General features: G+C 44.3%; 2 protein-coding genes across 2 annotated transcripts; one reads left to right on the top strand and one right to left on the bottom strand.

Annotated features, from left to right (window-relative positions):
- Nucleotides 1-11,449: 11,449 nt before the first annotated feature.
- On the bottom strand, nt 11,450-15,885 carry Imp4 (IMP U3 small nucleolar ribonucleoprotein 4). Its single transcript, XM_027936857.3, has 9 exons — nt 15,299-15,885; nt 15,083-15,191; nt 13,362-13,445; nt 12,645-12,754; nt 12,372-12,504; nt 12,136-12,290; nt 11,967-12,061; nt 11,783-11,856; nt 11,450-11,696 (listed from the first exon to the last, which is right to left on the bottom strand). Exons 1-9 carry the CDS (start codon nt 15,299-15,301, stop codon nt 11,584-11,586), a joined length of 876 nt encoding a protein of 291 aa, XP_027792658.1. The 5' UTR covers nt 15,302-15,885; the 3' UTR covers nt 11,450-11,583.
- Nucleotides 15,886-16,008: 123 nt separating this feature from the next.
- Vma22 (vacuolar ATPase assembly factor VMA22) lies at nt 16,009-19,951 on the top strand. Its single transcript, XM_027936851.2, has 5 exons — nt 16,009-16,170; nt 16,240-16,343; nt 16,424-16,506; nt 17,082-17,213; nt 18,774-19,951. The coding sequence occupies exons 1-5, from the start codon at nt 16,060-16,062 to the stop codon at nt 18,884-18,886; spliced, it is 543 nt and encodes a 180-aa protein (XP_027792652.1). The 5' UTR covers nt 16,009-16,059; the 3' UTR covers nt 18,887-19,951.
- Nucleotides 19,952-20,599: the final 648 nt, after the last annotated feature.

Raw genomic sequence — 20,599 nt, 5'->3', positions numbered from 1 at the left:
GCTGCTGTCCCTGTTTCCTAGGTCTTGGAGGGGAGGAAGGAGAGAGTGGTTGGGTGCCAAGGAGCCTGACAAGAACAGGCTTGGGTAGATGGCTTGGGTAGATCTGTCGCTGGGGTTATGGAAATATTTCAAGGGGAGTCATTGGAGGGGGCATCATCAGTGGAGGTCAGTTTGAGGTGTCAAAGTGTCACTGGGACAGGACAAGACACTGAAAGGTCAACAAGGTCATTATTAACAGGTTGTCAATTCAATTCATTACAAATCATGTTTGTCAGGGATGAACAAATATTTTAATTGGTATAGTATAATTATACATAATAGTGGGATTCATTGTGCCATATTCCTATATGCACATAATTTGATCATTCTCATTCCCCAGTACCTTACCTTTCCCTCCTTTCCTTAGGGATTAGCAAACTTTCAAAAGGCCAGATAGGAAGTGGCTTTGCTTTCTCTGTTCTCTTGTCCCAGCTGCTTCCCTCTGCTATGAAAGCAGTCAGATATTTAAATTTAATTATTATTTTTTTTTTTGTTGTCTGCAGACTAGTTTGCTGGCTGTGGCTTAAGTGAGAGATCAAAGTGAGTCATCAAACAACTGGAGTTATTCTGCTTATTGTGGGGTCACTGGGAGTCCCCTCCAGTTAGTGTTTAATATTTAGCAATTCCATCTTTTTGAGTGTTCTAATGAGGCCATAGGGTGTTAATTATAATCACTGGAAGGTCAGTGGTTTGTTTGGGGCAAGAAAGTGCCTAGCAATGAAAGTAACTGAGGGACTATTGGGATTTGGAATATTATTTTTAATTACTGAGGATTCAGAAGTTAGACAAGTGATAAACAGTTCCTGCTCAGTATTTGTTAAAAAAAATTTTTTTTAGTTGTAGGTGGACACAATGCCTCTATTTATTTATTTTTATGTGCTGCTGAGAATCAAACCCAGTACCTCACATATGCTAGGTGAATGCTCTACCGTCTAGCCACAACCCCAGCCCCTCCTGCTCAGTATTAGTGAATGCCAGTGGAATCATTCGTTTCGTGGATGGGCATTGGTTGCTGGTCTCAGTGGGGTGGGACACAATATTGTGAACTTGTAGAAAAAGATTTTCTGGGGGAGTCATGGAGGTGTGAGTTATTTTATGGGCGAGTAACTGAGGTATCATGAAAGGTCTCAGTGGACTATTGTGATACAGATCAGTGGTCACTGAAGACTGGGTGGTGCCTGGAAGGAGTAGCAACAGTGAGGGGTCACTGGCATATCTATGGTGGTAAGCAAGGGACAGGAAGACTGACCTAGTGATTGCTGGCTAGTTAGGGATTTTCTGTTCAAATAGGGCTGAGTCTGTTTGCCTGACTGGGAAGCCCTGGCAGGATCTGTCTGTCTAGAAAACTGGATCCTGCTGAGGGTATCATTTTCAGGCCAATGTCTGTCTTACTGGTGGAGAGTAAGTCTTTCTGTCCAGCTGAAGGCCTACTGGGTGGGTCAGCTTTCCACTGAGATAACATTTTTGTCCATTTAGGGGGAGGGGTTCTGTTTTCTGCTTGATTGAGGTCCACCTTTCAATAAACTGGGGAGACATGGTCCATATTTCTTTCTGGCCACAGGTCTATCTGGATGTCCGGTTGATTTTTTTTTTCTCCCACACACCCAGGAATCTCCCCATTTGTCTGGCTACCTGTTCAGCTGGGAGTCTGTTTTCCCTGGGATTTTGCCTGTTCACCCAAAAGTCTGCCTGGTTGGTTGGCTTTCTATTGAGAGAGAGCTTTTTGCCTATCTGGCTGAGGATCTGAGGGACTAGCCAAAAACTGCCTTGTGGCCTGTGAACATTTACTTGTGATATCAGCTGGGTTGGGTGTCTGTCCTTTTTGGTCAGAAGTCCACCTTCACTTCATGACCCCTCTTGTTCAGTCTGTTTGCCCTCTTGATGCTTAACTGTCCCTCCATGCCTTCCCAGCATCCCAGTGTTCCTGGTCTGCTCTCTGTTCCACTCAGGAAGGGTATGGGAGATGGTAAGATCCCACAGACTTTCCCCAGTAGCCTTGGCCAACCCCACCACTCCTTTCTCCCAGAGGAGTACAGATTCTTGCTATCAGATTTGCTGCTGCAGGTGGTCCTCCTGTTTCCTGATACTAGCAGTCACCTACAGTGAAAGCTGTTATCACTCTTGAGCTCAGAGTGCTTGCTGCATAGGCCATTCAACAAGCTTAAGACTGGATGCTGGGCTGGGGATGTGGCTCAAGCCGGTAGCGCGCTCGCCTGGCATGCACGCGGCCCGGGTTCCATCCTCAGCACCACATACAAACAAAGATGTTGTGTCCGCCGAAAACTAAAAAATAAACATTAAAAAAAAAATTAAAAAAAAAAGACTGGATGCTGGTCAGTGCTCATCTACACCTGCACAATGCTATCAGAAGCCCAACCTGCACTGAAGTTGTAAAGGTAATGAAAAACTATGGTGGAGAAATTTGGCAGGCACATCTTAACTCAGGAAGCTTATGAGGGGATTTGAGATGACTGACGTTCCAAGGTTATGGTTTTTCTCTAGGTTCCTCGTTTGTTAGACTAGAAAAATAAAAGGGGATGGGGCAAAGACAAGTAAAAAAAAATTTCCCACTGCTGTACTTTGTTAAAAACCTCAGGTGGTTAAAGAAGAAATTATGGCATTTGCAGGTAATTGGATGGAGCTGGAGAATATCATGCTAAGCAAGATAAACCAAAACCAAAAAACCAAAGGTGGAATGTCTTCTCTAATAAGTGGATGCTGACCCATAATAGGGGTTGGGTAGGGAAGAATGGAGGAACTTTGGATTGGGAAGGGGGAGGGGAAGGAGTATGGGGGTGGGAAGGGCGCTGGAATGAGATAGACATTATTACCCTCTATGCATGTATGACCACATTACCGGTGTGACTCGGCACCATGTACAGCCAGAGGATGAGAAGTTGTGCTTTATTTGTGTACAATGTGTCAAAATTCATTCTGTCATATATCACTAATTAGAACAAATTTAAAACAAACCAAAAAACCTCAGGCTGGGTGAACTGTCCCACTGGCCCATCTATAAGTCTAGCATTTGGCAAACCATTTGGAGAACCATCCTCCTTTCCAGTTACAAGCAGGAGTATCTGCATACAGTAGTGCCAGGGAGATTAGTCTCTTTTGTAGTTTTTGCCAGGCTCCTTCAAATCTCCTCAGAGGTTGCAGTTTTCAGTATTCTGAATCCCTCCTGGATACTCCCTGGGTCAGGTATCAGCAGCTCCTGGTTGTGGGAACACAGTCCAAGGAGAAAGCCATCCTACCCTTTTGGCCCCACTGCCAAAACTCCCAACTTCCAGCCATTTGTGAAGGGGTTCTACCTTTAGGACCTGCCCTGCAATTCTGCTTCAGGAAATGGGGGGAAATCCTTGGGAATTGCACGGCATGTCTTCTCCCCATCTTAAAAAAATGAAATCCTAAAACTGCATTATCATCAACTTTTCCCCAGGCTGGTCACCTCTCTAGGGCAGAGCCTGGACATCTGCATTAGCCAGAGTAGGCCCCATATATTTCTCTTAGAGGAAATACATCCAGGCAAACAAGTGCTACTACATTATTGCTGGAGGCACCCCCAGGGCCTCTGATCTATGCAATTGGCCAGGTACCTGTGACCCTGGCCTGCCCCGAAAAGAAGAGTGTTAAGTGCATTTAGGTGGAAGCCCACTAAACTGGCTGCAGTGAACACCTTACCCCCTATCCTATGTTCTTTCCTAAGACACATACTAGAAGGAAATTTTCTGATCTAAGAACATGCCCTTAAGGCTTTTGATATTTAGTTTCAGAAGTCTGTAATCTGAGACTGCTTTGATCTATCAGAGATGAAAAAGCTGGAACATGGCTGGTAAAGGTATGGGATATTGAAGTTGTAATAAGAACTGAAGAGGAAGATCTTGTATTAGCTCTAAAAACACCTCTACCCATTATCTCTTTGATTCAATACAGAGTGCTAGTAATTGGCACAAGGGATTCACTCCAACAGCTGCTCAGTGAGCATCATAGTTTGTAGCACCAAAAGGAAAACTATGGAGATACCCAACAGGGCTACAGTTGTAGAAATTAGGGTATACCAAGAGTAGGATACAATGCTTTTTAAAAATATACATGCTGAACATTTTAGTATACAAGTTGGTTTGGAAATAAGTACATACTTGTAAAATCATTACTACAATCAATGCTGTAAAGAGATCCTCCTGTTCAGCCTCCAAAGTAGCTGGAACTACACCTTGTCCAGCTGTAAGCAACATGATATAGTATTTGACCTTCTGTGTTTGGCCTTATTTGACTTGGTATGATGCTCTTGAAGTTCATGTGTGGTATGTGTATTCCATATTTTCCTTTTCATTTGGCCATTAATGACCTCATTTCTGTATCTTGGCTATTATGAACAATGCTGCTGCAATGAACATGAGATAACTTCTTCCAGATACAGATTTCATTTCTTTTGGATGTATACCCAGAAGTGGGATTGCCAGGTGGAATGGAAATCCTTTTTTTTTTAAAAGAGAGAGAATTTTTTAATATTTATTTTTTAGTTTTCAGCAGACAAAACATCTTTATTTGTATGTGGTGCTAAGGATCGAACCCAGCGCCACGCGCATGCCAGGCGAGCGCGCTACCGCTTGAGCCACATCCCCAGCCCTGGAATGGTAATTCTAGTTTTAATATTTTAAGGAACCACCATCCTGATTTCCATAAAGGCTGTTCCAGTTTCCATTCCTACCAGCAGTGCACAAGAGTTCCTTTTTCTCTACATCCTTGCCAATTTTTTAAAAAATATAATTACCCTAACAGATGTGAAGTGATATCTCACTGTGGTTTTGATTTGCATTTCCCTGATGATTAGTGGCATTGAGCATTTTTTCATATACCCTTTGGTTATTTATGTCTTTGGAGAAATGTCTATTCAGGTCTGTGGACATTTTCAAAAATTAGGTTGTTTCTTTGCTGTTGAGTCATTTGAGTTCCTTTAAAATCTAATCCAAAGTCTTGATTTTAGGAGATGGGACCCTGGAAAGAGATTAGATCATGAGGATTCTGCACTCATGAATGGGATTAGTGCCCTTAAGAAAGAGGTGTGAGGGAGCTTGTTCACAACTTCCACCTTGTGGGGACACAGCTATGAAAAAGCAAGTAGACTCTCACCAGACATTTAATCTGCAGACACCATGGTCTTGAACTTCCCAACCTCCAGGTCTGTAAGCATATAAATTATCCAGTTTATGGCACTGTAGCAGCAAATTGAACTAGGATAATAACCCTTTATCAGATAGATGGTTTATGTGTTTTCTCCCATTTTTAGATGTGGCATTGAGAAAGTTCTTGAGGTAGATATTAAAGAAGCATGTAGAAAGGGCCTTACACTTGTGTATGAACTAAATGTAGAAAGGGCCTTACAACTGTGTATGAACTACATTATCTCCAGAAGGATGGATATCTTCCTGGTGCATTGGGCTTACAAAAAGGAGGGGGATTCTTCTGTTACTGTGGGCAAACATTTACTGGCCAGTGAACTGCTTCCTGAGTTCTATGATTTTCTTTGGAGTGTGGAAGGCACTTGGATTTTTTTCTCTAAGTGTAAAAGCAACATATCTGAAAACATACATTACTGTGCATGGTGGAAAATAAACCACCTTCTTAGTCCTTCTACTTTCAAATCCAGCTCTATGCTCCAGAGATTATTACTATTGGCTTTTTAAAGTACCTGGCCAGATATTTCCTATTCATGATACATAATTGTCCCTCCCTTATCCTTTGGAGATACATTCCAAGACCCTCACTGGATGCCTGAAAGCCCAGATAGTACTGAATGCCATATATACTGTTTTTTTTTTCTTTACATGCCTATAATAAAGTTTAGTTTATAAATTAGGCATAGTAAAAGACTGACAACAATTAAAGCATAACAAAAAATTATGCGAGTATTGTTTTTTTCTTTTCTAAAATATCTCATTGTATGTACCCCTGTTGACCAAGGATAAGAGATAGGAGATTACTGTACTCATATTTTAATTAATTAGTTGGTATTGGGGAGATTGAACTCAGGGGTGCCTAACCACTGAGTCACATCCCCAGCCCCTTTTTCTTTTTTATTTTGAAACTGGGTCTCACTAAGTTGCTGAGGCTGACTTTGAACTCATGATCCTCCTGCCTCAGCCTTCCAAGCTGCTGGGATGACAGGTGTGTACTACCATGCTGGGGTTATCATCTTGTACGTTTATTTTTAACTGTCAGTTTTTGCTTTTTTTTTTTTTTTTTTAATCTGAGGGATCATGTTTGCACATGATTCTGAACCTTGCCATCTTTCCCTCTAATGATAACACTAGGATGCCACAAGTTGTTTGGGCTTTCAAGTGTGTTGTTACCTGCCTCCTTTTCATCATGTGGTTTCCTGCTTTTATTACTATATGCAATGCAATGTTTCAGGAACATCACTGAACATATGCAAGTATATCTGAAGAATAAATTCCTACAACTGGAATTTATGTTTTTAAAGACATAATTAATAACAACAGAGGTTGTGTTTGTTTCATGAGCACCATTAGCAGATGTCAGCGACTGTTCCCCATATGACTACTTAACCTTTACCAACCTCTAGGCATCAAATGTTTCCCCAGATGATTCTGCATTTCTTTAATTATGATGAAGGTTGTGCATCTTTTCAGACACCTAATGGCATGATGAAAAGAGTTCTGGAGATTGGTTCACAATTTAAGTGTACTTAATACTACTGAACTATATACTTAAAAATGGTTAAAATGGCTATTTTTATATGGGGTTTTCCACTATTAAAAATAGCTAAATACCTGTTGAATTCAGAAACTTGTGGGGAAAAAAATTTCCTCAATGGCCACCTGTTTGTATTGTGGTATTCTGTTACCGCTCACTCTCTCTATGGAAGCAATTGTTCATCTCTGCATTGATTGATTAAGTCTACTAGTTTGGGGGAAATTTCAAACACAAGAGAAGAGAACATGGTATAGTGAGTCTCAGCCAGTATCTCAAATGTTGCTTTCACAGACCCAACCACGACCTATTCTACTCCACCACTTTATTTTGAAGCAAATCACAGATTTTACACCATTTTATCCATAAATATTTCCATATTTATCTCTAAAAGGTAAGTGCTTAATAAAAACAACAATACCACATCACATCTAAAATTACCAATTTATTCCTTTAAATCATCCCATGTCCAGTTAGTATTCAGGTTTTCATCCATGATTATGGTATATCTGTCTGAACTAGGGTCCAAATTTGGTCTACTCATTGCAATGTTGACAAGTCTCTTTAAGCTTCCTTGAGATATCTACCTGTAAAAAGTTCTAGATGAAGACATGCCAATCTATCAATGGTGTTTGAAAGCCAGAGTTTGGGGAGGGCCTGGGCAACAAAGGGAGAACCTGTCCCTTAAAAACCAAAACCAAATCACCACGAAGAACCTGCCCTGTTTATATTACCAAAAGCAAAATAGAGATTCAGTGTGATTCCCATCAAAATACTAATGACATTCTTTAAAGGACTAGGAAAAACAGTCCCAAAATTCATTTGGAAGAATTAAAGACCCAGAATAGCCAAAGCAATTATCACAATACTGGACTTCAAATTTTACTACAGAAACATCATAACAAAAACAGCATGGTACTGGCATAAAAACAAGACACATAGGGCTGGGGTTGTGGCTCAGTGGCAGAGCACTTGCCTCTCACATGTGAAGCACTGGGTTCGATCCTCAGCACCACATAAAAAAAATAAACAAAATAAAGATATTGTGTCCATGTATAACTAAAAAATTTTTTAAAAAGTCAGACACATAGACCAATAGTACAGAATAGAAGACACAGAGACAAGCACGCACACCTATAGTCATCTGACCTTTCACTAAGTGTCGCGACCCCTCGCCGGCAAGGGAAAACACGACACAGGATTCTTCTTTCAGCAGTTTATTCAGGCCTTGATTCAAGTATCATCTTCTAGTGACCCCCCGCCGAGCGCCCAAGCACAGCCTAATAAAGCCTCCCGCATACCAATCCCAAGCTGCCACGTGGATCTTTCTCATAGGGTGGTAAGGGATTGCGCGCCAATTCTCCATAAAAGGAGTTGTTTATCACAGGCCACAGTGGAAGCCGGCGCCATCTTCTAATGGCGGCCAAGGTCTATAGGAACGGCTCACCACAACTAAGGTGCCAAAAATGTACATTTAAGACAGCCTTTTTAACAAATGATCCTGGGAAAGATGTTTGTTGGGAGCTGCCACATAGGAGTTGAGCGCCCCCTACCTTTGAGTGATGGAAATGTGGAGACTGACTTCTTCAGCCAGGAGGCAGGTGGATCCCCATTTCCCCTCAGCAGAGAAGCAGAGCTTTGGGTGTGAGCTGCCCCTTGTAACATTACCCCCCCCCCCTGTCTTATATGGATAGAATGTTCTTTCAGACAGCCTCTCCCAATAAAACCTGGATTCGAGGCTGCTCCCTTTCTTGCCTGATTTGCCTCATTTCTGGGAGCTGGGTCAGAGGGGCCATCACAGAACCCCCCCCCCCCCAAAAAAAAGTATTTCTCTGTCATTATTTCATGCCAACCCAGGAGTGACCCTGACTGGATTAGTTGTGTGTTGCAACAGCTGTTATTTATATTAAAAGAATGAAGACCCTTATCTCTCTCTGTACAAAACTCAACTCAAAATGGATCAAAGACCTTGGAATTAGTCCAAAAAGAAAATGTAGTGTCAACACTCCAGTACACAGGTATAGGCAAGGACTTTTTCAATAGGACCCCTAAAGCTTGGGAAACAATGCCAAAAGTTAATAAATGGATGGCATCAAATTAAAAAGCTTCTGCACAGTAAAGAATTAGTGATATGGAGAACCCACAGGTTTGCCAGCTATTCTTTTGATAGAGGATTAATATCCACAATGTATAAAGAACAAAAAAAAAATCAAGTAATCTAATTAATAAAGTGGGCAAATGAGTTAAACAGACACTTCTCAAAAGAAGAAATACAAATGGCCAACAAATACATGAAAAAATGTTCAACATCATTGGCAATTAGGGAAATGCAAGTACCACTCAGAATGGTATTGATCAAAATACCAACAATAATGGGCTGGGGTAGAGGCTCAGCGGTAGAGTGCTTGCCCAGCACATGCATGGCACTAGGTTCGATCCTCAGCACCACATAAAAATAAATAAATAAATAAGGTAAAATACAAACAATAAATGCTGGAGAGGATGGGAAGAAAAAGAACACTTTTTACACTGTTGGTGGGATTATAAATTAGTACAACCACTATGGAAATCAGTATGGAAGATCCTCAAAAGACTACACAAGGAACCACTGTACAACCTAGCTATACCATTCCTTGGTATTTATCTGTAAGAATCCAAGTCATCATACTACAGTGATACATGCCTATGCATGTTTATAGCAGCACAATTCATAACAGCCAAACTATGGAACCATCCTAGGAGAACCATCAATGGATGAATGGATAAAGAAAATGTGTTATAGGGACACTATGGAGTTTTTGTTCAGCGATAAAAAAAAAAAAAAAAAAAAAATATGTGAATTGCAGGAAAATGGACAGAACTAGAGACCATCATGTTAAGCGAAATAAGCCAAACTCAGAAAGTGAAGGGTTGGATGTTTTCTCCCAGATGCAGAAGCTAGATAGAAAAAGGGGGAAGAAAAGTGGGGGCAGATCTCATAAAAATCAGAGGGAGATAATAGAGGAAAAGGAACAGGAGGTGGAAAGAGGGAAGGGCTGGGGTGTGACACTGTTATACTGTGTGCACAAATATATGACAAAAAAAATCCCACCATTATGCACAACAATACACCAATAAAAAATGTGGAAAGGAAAAACCCCTACCCAGTACTGGGGAAACTGGAGTGGGAGGAGCCCCAGCAGGGGGTATCCTTGGACTGGGATGGCTGTGACATGTGGGCTAGAGAAGGGTCCAAAGCTAAAGACCATTAGAGATGAATTATGGGGACATGCAGTGGCCAGCCCCACAAAAAATATCCCACATCTTAATTCCTAGGACCTGATAATGTGATTGTATTTTTAAATAGGGTCACTGCAGATGTAATTAAGATAGAATCTTGAAATGCAGAGCTTATCTCAGGTCATCCCCTGGCCCCTAAACCTATGACATAGGTCCTTGTAAAAGAGAGAGAGCGATTTGATAAAGAAAAAGGAGGACACATGTGAAGATGAAGGCTAACAATGAAGTGATGAAGCATTGCTTGGCAAACACTAGATGCTAGAGAGCATGTAAAGGATCCCTGCCATTCCTCCAGAACCCCCTGCTAGAGTCCTGGAGGAAGCTGACACCTTGATCTTGGACTTTATCCTTCAGAGCTGTGAGGGAATAAGTTTCTGTTATTTAAGTCACCTGGTCTGTGATATTGTGTCACGGCAGCCAAAGGAAATGAACACAGGACAACATATTACTCTACTTTTCTATGTGTTTTGAAATTTCTGTAACTAACAAAACTTAATGACAAGTTCCTCAGGATGCAGCGAAGCTGTGGCAAAGTGGCAGGGGCCTGGTAGAAGGAAATGGATTCTGTAGGTGGGGCTAAGCTGCAGGGGTCCCTCAAGGTCCCATCAGTCTTCCCCCAAACATTGGCCCAAGTTGGTAACCTGCTCCCACTTCTGAAATCCCCTTTCTCACTGGCACCAGGGCCTTTGCACAGTCATCCAGATAACCTCTGCTACCTCACCCCATCACTCAGCTTTTAGGAAAGCTATGAAGAACCATGCCCCCAACCTTTCTCCTGCCCTGCCTGACATGTTTCCTTACAGGCCCCCTCCCACCTGCCTGAGAAATTTCTTATTGTTATTCCTCTCCTCCCAGTAAACTCAAGTCCATTCTATGCAGGATCTTAACAAGTCTGCTTAAGATCAGGGCCCTTGGGTGCAGAGAGAGAATATGGGCACAGAGAGGTGGCGATCATAAACTGGGAGAAGCCAATAAGAAAACCTTACCTCCCAGGGCTGCACTGACCCTCCCCATGTGACCTTGGATAATCCTCCCATGGGAGAACTGAAGTGGGCCATTGGTATCACTCTTTCCAGTCAATGGAGGGAAGGTGTCCCACCTGACTGTAGCAGGGGAGAGGTCCCATTTAACACTGAGCCCAGCCTAGGCCCTCTAAGTCAGGCTCATGCTCACATGGGAGTCAGTGTGTCACCAGTGACAATGTCTCACCCAGCTACCAGTGTCTATTAGCACTCACAGGGCCCAACTCCCAAGGAGACAGCCACACCAAACCTCCCAGATCAGATCATATTAACCCCCTTGTTGATATAAAGCCTGAGTCCATCCCACAGCTATCAGGTTCTCTACCCAAGGAGAGTACATGGGCTTTACCTTTCAAGCTTAGCCTGACAGGATACCAATCCTGACCAGTCAGAGGTAGGTGGAAGGTGTAATACAAAGAATTTATTTGGACCCTCCAGCCCACCATAGTCCCACACCTGATCTGAAAGGCCCGTTTGGGACAGACCCCTCTCTCAGGTTCCAAGTCTACATTCTGACTGGAGAGCAGGCTCACTCGGTGCTCAGGAAGACCCTCTTGCGTGCAGTGTTGGTATAGGGGTGCCAGCGCCATTCCACATCTGCTGTGGCCTCCTGCTCCAGTGTGCCCAGGCGAATCATATACACTGGATACAGAGGGACAGGACATTATCATCTCAACCAACCTCTCCTTCTTTACCCCCTCTAAATGTGGGATAAACCTCAAACTCACATTTCATCTCAAATCGAGGTCCAACCTCAGTTAGCTCCACATTGCGATGGTCCACCTTCTTGTAAACGTGGTGCCTGAGGAAAAGAATGTGGCAGGAGTGTGAGCTGGAAAATGCTGTGCGTCAGCCATAGTATGAAGGACACACAGGCCAGGATGCCAACCCAGGCAAAGCCCAAAGACCCACCGGAATGAGATATAATCATCCTGGTTTGCAAAGGTGATGACCCGGTGGCTGTCATCTTTGGGCACAGGGAACAAGTAACGGAGGATGTCTGAAACCTGGAGTACAAAGAAGGAAAGCAGCAAATACCTGGCCTGGTCCCCAACTCTTTCCCCAAGGCCCCTAGACTTACCCGCTTGCCCAGCCGGGAGGAGAAGCCATGCGTGATGAGATGAGGCTTGGCCTCTGACACGGTGTCCAGGTCAGGGATGTCATGTCTCATAACCACATTACACAGTGTGAAGTAAGCAGTAGGGCCAAATGGCAGGTGGCTGATGATAAGCCCCACTGTGAAGGCCAAATGTGCTATCAGAGACCCCACCTGCCCTCAGGAGACCTCCAGACCCATCTCCCTCCCACCAGCCTCACCAGGTGTGCCTCGGTGTTCATGTACAACCAGGAGGTCAGTGACCCCGTTGGCTTTACAGGCTCGCACTAGTGCCCCCACCTCATGTCGGCCTCGGTTCATGCGCTGGGCACCCGGGAACACAAGCTTTAACTCCTGCACATGGATCAGAGAGCCCATCAAGAGTCATAGAAGCTGGCAAACATTCCAGTGGGGGAATTTTCTATGACTCTTAAATCTTAAGATTAGGGATGCTAGTCTTAGATGTCCCCCACTCGCTTCCTGCCCACCAATACCTTTGCAAACATCTTCAGGCGGGAACTGGGATCCCGGGAGGTGGTGATCATGACCTTAGGATCCTCGACTCCAGCCCATCGATATTCATCATCTACATGACTGGTCACACCTATTAGGAGTATGAAGGGACAAGAATTCAAAATTTTGGGGGAGTAAACTGCTAATCTGGGAACAACTAAATCTGTCTGAGAAATCTTCGATGATGGGAATGCATCACATTCACAAGAGCTAAGAGGTGGCCACTAGCCTACTGGCTACCAAGCACAAGTACAACGGAGGGATGGAATCTTCCATGTTTGCAAAAGTCTAGATTCTGTTGACACACTCATCTGCCTCACAATAAACATCTAAAGTGTTTGTGATTCCTTCCTTGTTTTTGAATAATGCAATACTTGAAACATTTGAGTGCCAATGTCATGCTGGGTGTTAGGGACATTCTTCTGAGCTGGCAGACATTCCAGTGGGGGAGATGATTAGAAAGCAGAAAATAAGTCGACCACTACTGTGTTGTATAAATGGAACTGGAAGCACTTAGGGAAAGCCCCTATAGTACCATGTATGCAGACACAAGGGCACCTAGGGGACAGTTCCAGGAACAGTTTCCATGGAAACTTTCCTTAGGTGGGCAAGTACCCAGTGTGTCTGAGAAGGTCAGGGAGGCTAGTGGGCAGAGGAGTTGGTTCAGTGTTAGGGAGGGCTATGCTGTATACGGTCACCTTCACCACCGGCATCATCGAACTCCAGGGACCCCTGCAAGGCCAGAGCCTCCCGGCGTAACTCAGTGGGAATCAGGCGGTTTTCTGTAGGGGAAAAACATGGGCTGAGTGAGACATAAGCAAAAATGCTCTCATTTTATACTCTGCAGCTTACAGGAGTGTACAAATTTGATGAAAAAAATGTTACTCCTTTCTGAGCAGAGGCAATACAGAATTATTGGGAGAAAGAAAGGCAACAGGTTGGTCTATTTGCCAATCTGTGGTCACAGGGAACTTCATTTTCTATGACTCTTAAATCTCTAAAAGCTTCTTAGAATATTTTATCACAAGCATACAGTCAGATGAAAATTTAAAAATGGTTTAGCAGTAGAGTGCCTGCCTAGCATGCATGAAGTACTCAGTTCTATTGCTAACAATGAAAACAAAGTTAACTATTAATAATATTTTTGTGATGCTGGGGATCTAACTCAGGGTCTTACGCATGCAAGTATATACTGCTAAGGTACATCTCAGGCCAAAATTAATTTTTTGTTTTTGGCACTGGTGATTGAACCCAGGGTCCTGTGCATTCGAGGCAAGCATTCTACCAACTTAGCTATATCCCCAGCTCCCCAAAATTAATTTTTTAAAGATACATAAATGTCCTACCTTGTAGGAAGGTAGGCCAGCAACCCTAAAACCCTCAACAATAAATCCACTCATTATAATGCAAAAAAATGCCTCATCTGGCTTTGGGTCAGAGATTTCCTTTGTGGACTAAGCAGGGCTGGCTGGGGACTGTGCTGTGGAGTACCACCCCTCCAACTCTGGTGTACAGAACTAAACCTGAGAATACCTGTGTGCCCAGCTCTGCTTTCCAGCTTGCCCTGGAGGCACATTTGCACATGGAAGGGAAATCCTTTCAGTGCTTAAAGATTTAAGATTCTTGTAACCCAATATTGAAGGGAGTAAGAACAAACACCAAGGGGGAGATAATTTATAAGATCATATAAAAAAATTAAAACTTTGAAAGAACTTGCATACTGTAAACAAAGTTAATAAGCTGGTTCAGCATAAATACCAAGTAATTGATACCGACATATGGAAGGAACATTCACAAACCTAACAGGTGATAAACCCAACCTAATTCCCTCAAGATTGGGAGCTATCTCCTCACAAAGGCATGAAAAGTTAATTTCGGCTTTACTATAAATTATTGCGACTTCCTAGCCTACCCCTGCCTTGAACTCACCCATGCCTGGTTTTCCCTGACCAGATAATGACCCTCTCTGAAACTTTAGTGGTGCCTCATAAATTCTGATGTTAGGATCTAAATTTACACCCTAAGTGCTGGACCATTAACCTACTACCTGCCTTTGTGTTATGCTTGTCAAAACCCTGTTATCTGTAAGTTCTCAAGACACCCTACCCCTCTTTTTTGCAACTTTCTGTGCTATAAAGCTGTGCTCCTAGCGAGCTGCGGGCTGTCTTCTATTCCTACGGGCTTCGGGAGAGTCAGCTCCCAGGAGTTACAATTACAAGCTTGTTTTAATTTGATTTAAATTGGAGTCCGTGGTCTTTTCTTTGCATCGTGGTTTAACACAGGAAAGTAAAGCGGGCAGTAAATACTGAAAACGTGCTCGTCCACGCTAGCACAAACATACTAGCATTTTGTTTTACACAGTTGGATTACACGGTCTTTGAAATGGCTCGTCTTGCCCTGCCGGGACTGGGTAGCTTACCTTCCAGCGCGCGCCGAACTTTCTCCTTCTTCTCCTGGGCCGATCGCTGGGCATCCTCGCGGGCCTTTCGGTACAGGTATTCGCGGCGCAAGCGGGCCTCACGGCGCAGCTGGAGAACACAAGGCTGTCACTGCTTGCCCCCAAACCCCAATTCCATAACCCCAGCCCTCTGCGAGCCCCCCACCCCTAAAACCGGAGTTCAAACATCCCTCCTACCATCCTGAGCGCCGCTTCCACGTGAGTCGAGAGCCTGTGGGCGTGGTCGGCGCGACGGCGGCCTTCACTTCCGCCCTCAACCAAAAAGGTCGCTAGAGGTTTCGTCAGAGTCTATCGCTGTCAGAAGAATGCCCTATTTTAAGATGGCGGAAGAGCGGAAGGGGTCGCAACCAATCAGTTGGAGTCAGGAAGCCGTTAATAAAGATGTCTGCTCCCGGCTTCACCACCCGCTACGCCAATGCATGATTCCCAGTTTTAAAACGATAAACCGCTAAAACATAATCACAGCTGAAAACAGCCCACCAGCTGTAAAAGCGGCAAGACGAATGACTGGGTAGTTGAGTCCTAGAGACTCTGGCACTAAGTTTAAAGCCGCTGCTCCCTTAATCAAAATAGTTGTCATACAACTTCGCCTTTTTACATTGCCATGGCGGTAGAGCGGCTTTTAAAGTTCATTCGCTTCGTGAAGTAATTCATAACCCCCTTTATCTCTCGCCGTCCGGTTGGCGGATTCGCTTGAGGAGCTAACCAGAGATACCAATTCATCCATGCAGTTTCCAGGACCGAGCTTGCAGTTAAAAGGGGCAGCAGGGCCTGGAGACCAGAGGCTTCCGGGCTACGGTGGGGAACGCTTCTCAGGGGCTGTTTAGCGCCCCGATTGGCTGTCCTACCGGCGCAGTTGGCGGTGATTGGACGACCGGGAAGGAGGTGGTTCCGGGTCGGGGGCCTCAGACCAGTTGAGAGCCACGGGTGGCTGGCCCATGGCGGCGCGCAACCTAAGGGTGGAGTTGGACTCGCTTCTCCTGCAGCTGCTCAGAGACCTGGAGGAGCTGGAAGTGAAGCGGGGGTCGCTGAACGCTCGAGTGGAGGAGGTGGGTGCCTGGGGAAAGGGGGAAGAGCCCACAGGCGTAAACTGGGTCTCACAGCTTTCCTCTCTTCAGGGCTGGCTCTCGCTTGCAAAGGCTCGCTACGCAATGGGTGCCAAGTCTGTAGGGCCCTTGCAGTATGCCTCTCGCATGGAACCCCAGGTCTGTGTGTGTGCCAGGTGAGGAACCTTCGACAGCGGAGGGAGGAGTGCAGGCCCAGGCCAGGGCTCTCAAAGGTCTGTCTCCCCTTGTCCTTCAGTGAGACCCAGAACGGATTCCAGACCTTCAGGGTGGTGAGAGCTGATGCCCAGACTCCAGAGGAGGTGGGGCCCAGAGAGTCAGGTGAGTCCCCTTCCTCCTGTTAGGGACCCTACCCGATATCAAAGACAAAACGCCTCTGAGCTGTAGATCAGAATGTTTTAGTAGTGTGGTTTGGCTTTAGACTTTTATAGGGAGGATTTGAGAAGTTATATAGGTGGGTTGCATTACAGTTGGGGTAGTTTTGCAATCAGGGGAACTCTCAGCCGAACAGAAAATCTTATTATCTTAACTATTTTGGAGGAATAAGCTTATAATTCTAGTTGACTATTTGAGAGACAAAGAATGGGAAGTTGGGGTGGGGTGGTCCTTCCAGATGTTTCAGCACATTAGGCAAAATGGGTAAGACCAGTGTATGGCTTTGTCAAGGGAAAACAAGATCATTTGTGAGTTTTACTGGGGAGTCATGAGGAAGTGGACAGAGTATCATCTGAATCACAAGAGGAAAGGTGGTGCTATATCTAGGAACATAAAAGGTGGGGATTTCCCAACATTCAGTGTTTTTTAGAATCATGAGCTCAGAGTAAGCTCAACATTGTCATCAAGACAACAAAGTCCTATAGTAAGACACCATTCACCTTCAACCTTTCTTTTTCCAGCTTTGCGCAGGCGCAAGGGCCCTACCAAAACTCCAGAGCCAGAGCCCTCTGCAGCCCCACAGGACCCCCTGAACTGGTTTGGAATCCTGGTTCCTCACAGTCTGCGGCAGGCCCAAGCCAGCTTCCGGGATGGTAAGTAGATCCTGCCAGTTGGCCATGTGGCCCTGAATTATTTTTCTGGCTCTCTAACCAGAGAGCACTTGAGCAATAACATGTTAGGACTTTGCAGGTTTACTCCATTGCAAACTTTTGTTTCACACCTGTTTTTTCCCCAAAAGGTACTCATTGGCTATTGTCAGTGTAGAATACAGTGGGGAACAAAAGGGACAAAGAGCCTTCATGGAGACTTTATTCTGTGGTGGAGAGAAAGGCAATGTCAAATAAATGAGTAGGCCTTTAATATAATGTCAGTCTGTGAAAACTGTGAAAAAAGTAACACAGAAAGGAGTGGGATAGGAGTGAGCTAAGGCAGCAATTTTATGAAGGATGGCCAGGGAGGGTCTGTCTGAGGAGATGAAGAAAAAGCTGTGTGGGTGATCTGGGGGAACAGAGTTCAATGCAGAGGAATCAGTCAGCACAAAAGCCCTAAGGGGAATATTCTTGGTGCATTGGCAGAAGAACAGAGATGAGCCAGTGGGCTAGAATGGAGTCAATTCAGCATGAGTGCCAGGAATAAGGGCAGGAAGGCCAGGCCCTGGTAATGTAGGCCCTAATGAGGACTTCTGGAACCATGAGGTGGCTCATGGGTAACAGGAATCCTTTAAGATACAGAGTGGAGATAGATTGGAGAACAGTGAGAAGTAGCAGGTGCCAGAAGCATCCAGGAATGAGAAGCCAGTGAAGGTGGGGTAAACAGTGGGAACTTGCACATGTTTTGAGAGGAGAGGCCTTGGCATTTGCTGACAGATTGGATGTATGAGTAAGGGAAAGAGAGTTCAGGAGAACCCATGGTCTTCACCCACAACCCTGGGAGGATGGAGCTGGAGTGGGCAGGCTGCAGGGCAGTAGGCTGTTGTTTAAATCCACAATTTGTTAACACAGATGTGCAGGGTTAAAGCTGAGATGGGATGAGATCTAAAGAAAGCCTGGGAATGTGAATGGGAGGTGTGGGAGAGGAGACTCTGGAACAGTGCCCAGAAGGTGGGGTGTCTCAGAAACCAAAAGGAGAAAGTTGCTTCCTGGAGGGAGCAGTAAAATAGATGTGTGATCATCCCTGCTGTGAATGGGAGGCTTAAAACTGAGGACTGACTGGAGACTGGGTGATAGGGAGGACTAGATAGCAGAGACATTGGCAAAAGTTACCTAGAGGTGGATCCAGAGTATGGATCACTTTCAGGGACAGAGAAAAAAGGTGGAGGGAGGGAGTGCCATGATGGAAGGAGGAAGGGAATGAGGCCATGGAGAAGGTGTTACCATCCATGAGGTTTTCATTTCTGCTGGATGATAAGGCAGGCAGGGAAGCCTTCTGAAGAGATGACATTTTATCACAGACCTGAAAGAAGTGAGGATATGGGTGTGTGTCCAGTGAGGTCTGGGAGCAGCCAATGATTTGCCATACCAGGAACATTTTAGGAATAGTGTGAAGGCCAGAGAGGCCTGGAATCTTTGCAGTCCCTGGGGAGTCAGGCAGAGCCTTCTGAGTCATGTGTCACACTATCATACCATGGTGACATTTTCTCTTCTTTCCCCCAGGCCTACAGCTAGCTGCAGATATAGCCAGCCTCCAGACCCGTATCAACTGGGGTCGAAGCCAACTCCGGGGGATCCAGGAGAAACTCAAGCAGCTGGAGCCTGGGGCTGCCTGACCGTGTCCACAGAGGCAGGCACTCAGCACAGCTGTTCATGGATGTGGCTGTCTTTTCTCAGGCATTCTTCCTTCATAAATAGTCCCTGCTCCAACCTCCAATCCAGCTAATGCCCTCTCCTTAAAATGTCATTGGTCTTCATATTTTCGACTTTGTTAGGTGTGAAGTTCCAAGTTTTTAATCCTATGTTCACATTGTGAGATATAAACATTTCTTCCCAAACTGAGTAATATGAAAGTCACCTTCTTTGGAACCACTTTTAGGCCCATGTTATCATAGGAAACTCCCACCCCCACCCCAGAGAGCAAGTACAAGGTTGTTCGTGTTAGTGAACAATTGAACGACCTCATAGATGAGCCAACTGCAGTCTCATTCCTGGATGATGAAATACTTCACAAACAGTGGCAGGAAAGGATAAGAGGTAGTGCTTCAGGGTCACCATATCCTCAGAATTGACTTGGATAGAGGAGAAGATTGTACATGACCAACAGATCAGGACAATATGAGTTAATAAAAATACAAACATCTACCTGAGTGTGATGTGTGCCCCCCTGTTGTCCCATTTACTCAGGAGGCTGAGGCAGGAGATCACTTGAGTCCTTGAGTTTGAGACTAGCCTGGCAACATAATGAGATTCTCTCTCAAAGACAAACACCTGAGTAGACAGGTAGCCCTTAACAGGATCTAAACCAGGAAGTAAAAAAGGTTTGACCTGGATATGTTTAGGAAGAGACTTGTCTATGTTTCAAAAACCTGCCTTTATCTTACCAGGAGTGAGGCAAAGACATTCTTTCTTTTTTGAAGGGCCAGTTGTGTATTCCCTGTTCTGAGAACTCTTGTGTTTCACTTTTCTACTGGTGGTTTATCGTTTTAGCAATATCTAGGGGTTCTTTTTCTGTTTGTTTTTGTTTTTTTGCCAGGGGTGGTGGGGGTATGTAATCCTTTGTTCATAATATGAGATGTAAATATTTCTTCCCAGTTTGTCTTTAACTTTGCTTGTAGTGTTGTTTTTTTAAAAAACTTTTTAATTGTAAAATAAAACTACATCAACTGTACAGAATAATAGTGAATGACTGATGTGAAAGCTATAGTTACCTTATTCAAGCTCTTACGTTTTTTAAAGTAGAGTTTATCAGCCAGTTATTAGGATTTTGGGTTTGAGGTTGTAATTAATGTGATGATAAGGGAAATATCTGGTATTTCATAAACTTGAGGTTTCAGGTAAATCCTGTGCCCAACTTTTCCACCATGTGCATATGGTGTTAATCCACCTTACTCTGGTCTGAGAGGCCACCTTTTATTTTGCATATGATCAGTGTAAATAGGAATTTTAATTTTGGAGCTTCCATTGTGTTTCATTAACCTAAGTCCATCAGTACACCGGCATTATGCATTTTAATTCTTGAGCCTTTCTACTTAAACGCTGGTAATTGTGTTGGGGAAGGGGATCCACATTTTTAGCCTCGTTGAGCATGAGTAGCCAGTGAAAAGCCTAATGGAAGAACTCAAATGGAACTGTACTGTGACCCGGGATGGGGTTGTGTAGAGAGAAGTCCTCCCTCCCTCTCTCCGCTCCTTAAGCGGTTATTTTATTTTTTTTTTTAAATCCTGCTATCAACAAGGTGATATCTTGAAGCCAAAGAGAGTACACAAAGAACATATTCAGTTATTACTCTGATCAGTGCTGTTGTAAGGGATGAAACTGCGACCTCT

This window comes from Marmota flaviventris, chromosome 11, assembly GCF_047511675.1.
Source record: "Marmota flaviventris isolate mMarFla1 chromosome 11, mMarFla1.hap1, whole genome shotgun sequence".
Classification (NCBI taxonomy): domain Eukaryota; kingdom Metazoa; phylum Chordata; class Mammalia; order Rodentia; family Sciuridae; genus Marmota; species Marmota flaviventris.
The sequence above is the reverse complement of the archived record's forward strand: the minus strand, read 5'-3'. Positions and strand labels throughout refer to the sequence as shown.

Coding starts and splice junctions, on each gene's coding strand:
- Imp4 (XM_027936857.3), bottom strand. Junction 12,291..12,371: donor TGAACACCGAGGCACACCTG/GTGAGGCTGGTG, acceptor TGGCCTTCACAG/TGGGGCTTATCATCAGCCAC. Junction 12,062..12,135: donor CCTCCCGGCTGGGCAAGCGG/GTAAGTCTAGGG, acceptor TTTGTACTCCAG/GTTTCAGACATCCTCCGTTA.
- Vma22 (XM_027936851.2), top strand. CDS start 16,060: ATGGCGGCGCGCAACCTAAGGGTGGAGTTGGACTCGCTTCTCCTGCAG. Junction 16,344..16,423: donor CAGGTCTGTGTGTGTGCCAG/GTGAGGAACCTT, acceptor CTTGTCCTTCAG/TGAGACCCAGAACGGATTCC. Junction 17,214..18,773: donor CCAAGCCAGCTTCCGGGATG/GTAAGTAGATCC, acceptor TCTTTCCCCCAG/GCCTACAGCTAGCTGCAGAT.